The sequence below is a fragment of the Tupaia chinensis genome, unplaced genomic scaffold (genome assembly GCF_000334495.1).
Source record: "Tupaia chinensis unplaced genomic scaffold, TupChi_1.0 Scaffold000262_1, whole genome shotgun sequence".
NCBI classification, from domain to species: domain Eukaryota; kingdom Metazoa; phylum Chordata; class Mammalia; order Scandentia; family Tupaiidae; genus Tupaia; species Tupaia belangeri.
Genome location: NW_006159742.1, coordinates 640618 through 644580, shown reverse-complemented (window position 1 = coordinate 644580; position 3963 = coordinate 640618). Strand labels below are relative to the sequence as shown.

Genomic DNA, 3963 nt, shown 5'->3' with positions numbered 1-3963 from the left:
CTAGGCCTGTTAGAAAACATGGGAGTGGTTCCTTTGGCAACATCAATGCAAATCTACAAGAAAGGTGATGTTGTAGACATTAAGGAAATGTGTACTGTTCAAAAAGGAATGATCCACCAATGTTACCATGGCAAAACTGGAAAAGTCTATGATGTTACCCAGCATGCTGTTGGCATTGTTGTGAACAAACAAGTTAAGGGCAAGATTCTTGCCAAGATAATTAATGTGCGTACTGAGCATATTAAGCATTCTAAGAGCAGAGATAGCCTCCTAAAACTTGTAAAGGAAAATGACCAGAAAAAGAAAGAAGCCAAAGAAAAAGGTACCTGGGTTCAACTAAAATGCTAGACTGCTCTATCCAGAGAGGCACACTTTGTGAGAACCAATGGAAAGGAGCCTGAGCTACTGGAACCTATTCCCTATGAATTCATGACATGATGGGTGTTAAAAATGAACTAATCTGTGGTCTATAAAGAAAAAAAGTCTACAAATAGAACTGCCATATGATCCAGCAATCTCACTCCTTGGTATCTACCCAAAAGACAGAAAAAATACTTAATTAGAAAAGTGCTTGCACATCGATGTTTATTGCAGAATTATTCACTATTGTTAAGACATGGAACCAACCCAAATGCCCACGAACAGATGAATGGTTTGAAAAACTGTGGCACATATACTCTATGGAATACTAGTCAGCCATTAAAAGAACAAACAAACAAACAAACAAAAACACAAGACCTTGGCTTTTGACAGAAAGTTGATAAATATCGATGATTTACTGCTGAATGAAGCAAGCCAAGCTATGAAGGCGAGACATTGTATGTTCCCACTTAATATATACTGAGTGTTCCTACTCTATGACTGAAACCGATTGACTAAAGGATATAGAAACACAGTAAATGGTTGCGAATACCAGACATAGTGTGAGTGAAAGAGAAGAGTCTGAGGAAGGACATTTAGAAGAAAAATAAAGAGGCAAAGCATTAATGGGACAAAGAAATGTGGTATTATCTGTTGAAGATAACTTTATAGTATTATCAACTGGACTGGGAAGAAATGTACACATGTTGGAATATTCACTTTGTAAGCTAAATAATGTGATTGAATATATAAAAGAACATTAAATTTAAAAAATCAGGTAAAACGTATAGTACGAAAAAATGCATGAATTTCAAAATTTTTTTGCACCAAAATAACCTGTATTTTCAGTCTTTCCATGAACTCTTTTTTTTTTTTTTTTGAGAGGTTTTCGCTATAGGGTGCATGCACTCGCCAGAAAGATAGAGACAGAGATAGAAAGCGAGAAATCACCCTCCCCAGGGGGATGGCCACACTGCAATCCCTTGTCCATTCTCCTCTCAGGATCTTGGGCATGCATGCACATGCGCCCGGCGTGAGTTTAAACCACCAGGTCCAGGACTTGAACCACAGTAGACTACACGGGAATCCAGCGACATAGCCATTACACTAACTGCTGGTCCCTTTCCATGAACTTTTTGAAAGATCCTTGTGTTATAAGATATCATGCCTAACAGCTTTGAAATCAGTGTAAAACAAAGACTAAATTGAAAACCAAAATCTCTAGATCTCAGAGTTCAGTAGATCCCACAGACATTGAAGAAACAAATGCAAATAATTTATTATTTCCATTTGCAAATAATTATTTATTTCAAATTTACTTATTTTGAATCAAATCAAATTTATTTTGAAGATTAGAGAAATGCCATAGAGAGGTTTCTGTCCAATTATATCACACAGAAAACTTTTGAGATTACAAAACAGCTCACATTAAATATAGAGCTCATTTTCACACACCAATTCAAAGTCAACTTCGTATTTATCTCTATACAAAGTAGATATAGACTAATTGAATCTGGCCTAGAAAATCTTATAATAATTTTAAGGCATCATTTACATTGGACAGAATAAACATCCATGTATCATTATCAGTTAATGTCAGGCTCTAACTAAATGAAGTAGTTCTGTTTGGGGGAACACAACTTGATCCATATGAACCTTGATATGATAGAATGTAATTATATTACAAATTACTAATCAAGGAAATCATTCAGGAGGAAAATAAATATTTGGGGATATAATGATAAGACTTTAAAATGTCGTCATTTTGTTAGCAAGAAAAAAAGGGTATCATTTCATTTGAGATTTTGTAAAGATCAAAGTTTAAGGATGTTTCCTGGAATGGGAATGGAACACTTGAGAACATACTAGGCACTTATTTTATTTTTTTAAGGTTTTTTGCCATAGAGTGCATGCACTTGCCAGAGAGAGAGGAAAAAGAAGTAGTGACAGGCAAGTGAGAAATCACCCCCAGAGGGGATGGCCAGACTGCAATCCCTCCTTCTCCATTCTCTTTCTGGGATTTTGGACATTCATGCATGCACGCTAAGCATGAGTTTCAAGCCTCCAGGTCTAGGACTTAAAAGGCAGTTGGCCATGTGGGAGTACAATACCTTAACTATCATAACACCTGCTGGCCCCCATTTTAGGTACTTTCAATAAGTTATCTGCTATATAAATTGGTGGTAATCATAGAAGGTCATATATATTGCACTAACATTTCAAGTGCATTAATATTTTAGTTTTATTTCACATTTGGAAGGAAGAAAGCCTGCAGGACTAGAGAGAGTTGGCCTGAACAGGACAGGAGTCCTAACTAAGGCATCTGGTTACCCAAACTTAACCATTTCTGCTCTGAGCCCTGCCTCTTCCTGCCCTGTGTTAGATCCTTTAGATTCTGAGAGAAGCTTTCTAGTTTGTCAATGTGTCATGAACTCCCCAAAACACTGTAGCTTCAATTGCTATGTTGGCATCAAGTGACTATAAGGAAATAATATTAAGAAAAGACAATCAGTTTAAAGATACCAAATGATGTTTTTTCATTAGCCAAACACAGTCTATGCAAGAAAGAAGTTCTATCAAATTGATTTGCTATGACGACTAGAAAAGCTCCAGAGATTTACAGAGGCATGGACAGAATTTGTAAACTTTATGAACAGTCTTATGATGAGGTGGTTGTTCGTACAACCTCAAGCAACCACTAGGCCACTCACCATCACACTTCTCCAGGATCTGAACTGTATCTCCAATTTCCAGTGATAGGCCATATGGAACGGTTCCTCGAAAACTGGCAATAACTGTAAGAAATAACATAGAACATATGAAGACAATCATATCAGTTACAGCCTGTTATACTGCTTACTATCAAATGTTATTGGCTAGGAAACATGAATGTGAATAGGAAGTATATTTCAACAGCTAAAATCTGCAGGCATTTTAATTTTATCTAATTTTAAAGAAAATCATATTTACATACTGTGCCAATTCCTTAGTAAAATGACTATTATGGACATGCATTTCAAAGGTATAGAATTTACCAAAAAAGTAAACAAAATATCAAGACTATTACCCAATAATGAATATAACCAGGTATGGGCTAAAGAACACCAAAGGGAACTGTGCCCCTCTAGTGCATTGCCTATATTTACTCACCTATCCCAGTGCCTAGCCCGTAGTAATTCATAAACATGTGTTCAATAATAAATGAGGAATATTATTTCTTCCTCATTATTAATCTTGGTTTACCTTCCTACTACATTGTTTGAAACAGATTTCTTTTACCCAGACCATGAAACTTCTCAAGAATAGGGATGGCATCTATTTGCTCAATACTTTGTCCCCAGGGCCTAGGACAGTATGTGACATAAAAGCCATCCTGCAGAGTAATCAATGGTAATACTGTATTTAGTAATCACTAGTACTTCCCCTAGAACTAAATGCACAGCCATTATAGCAATTTTTACATGCCTTAGCTCTCAGACCATTTGAAAATGGGGTGGGGGGGTGATCATTAATTATAGATTAATGGTTTAGATTAACTGGTTTATGAAACATTTGGCAGGGTGGGGCTGGACTAGGATGAAAAACCTACAAAGAGAGAGAAAG

General features: G+C 36.3%; 1 protein-coding gene across 1 annotated transcript in view; it reads right to left on the bottom strand.

The window, feature by feature from the left end:
• LOC106734949 (dedicator of cytokinesis protein 4) overlaps positions 1-3963 on the bottom strand; it is a gene marked incomplete in the record, with an annotated part of 360446 nt that overhangs the window by 129108 nt on the left and 227375 nt on the right. The window contains 1 exon segment of the mRNA XM_014588158.2: positions 3072-3155. Within this exon segment, the coding sequence (XP_014443644.1) occupies positions 3072-3155 (84 nt within the window).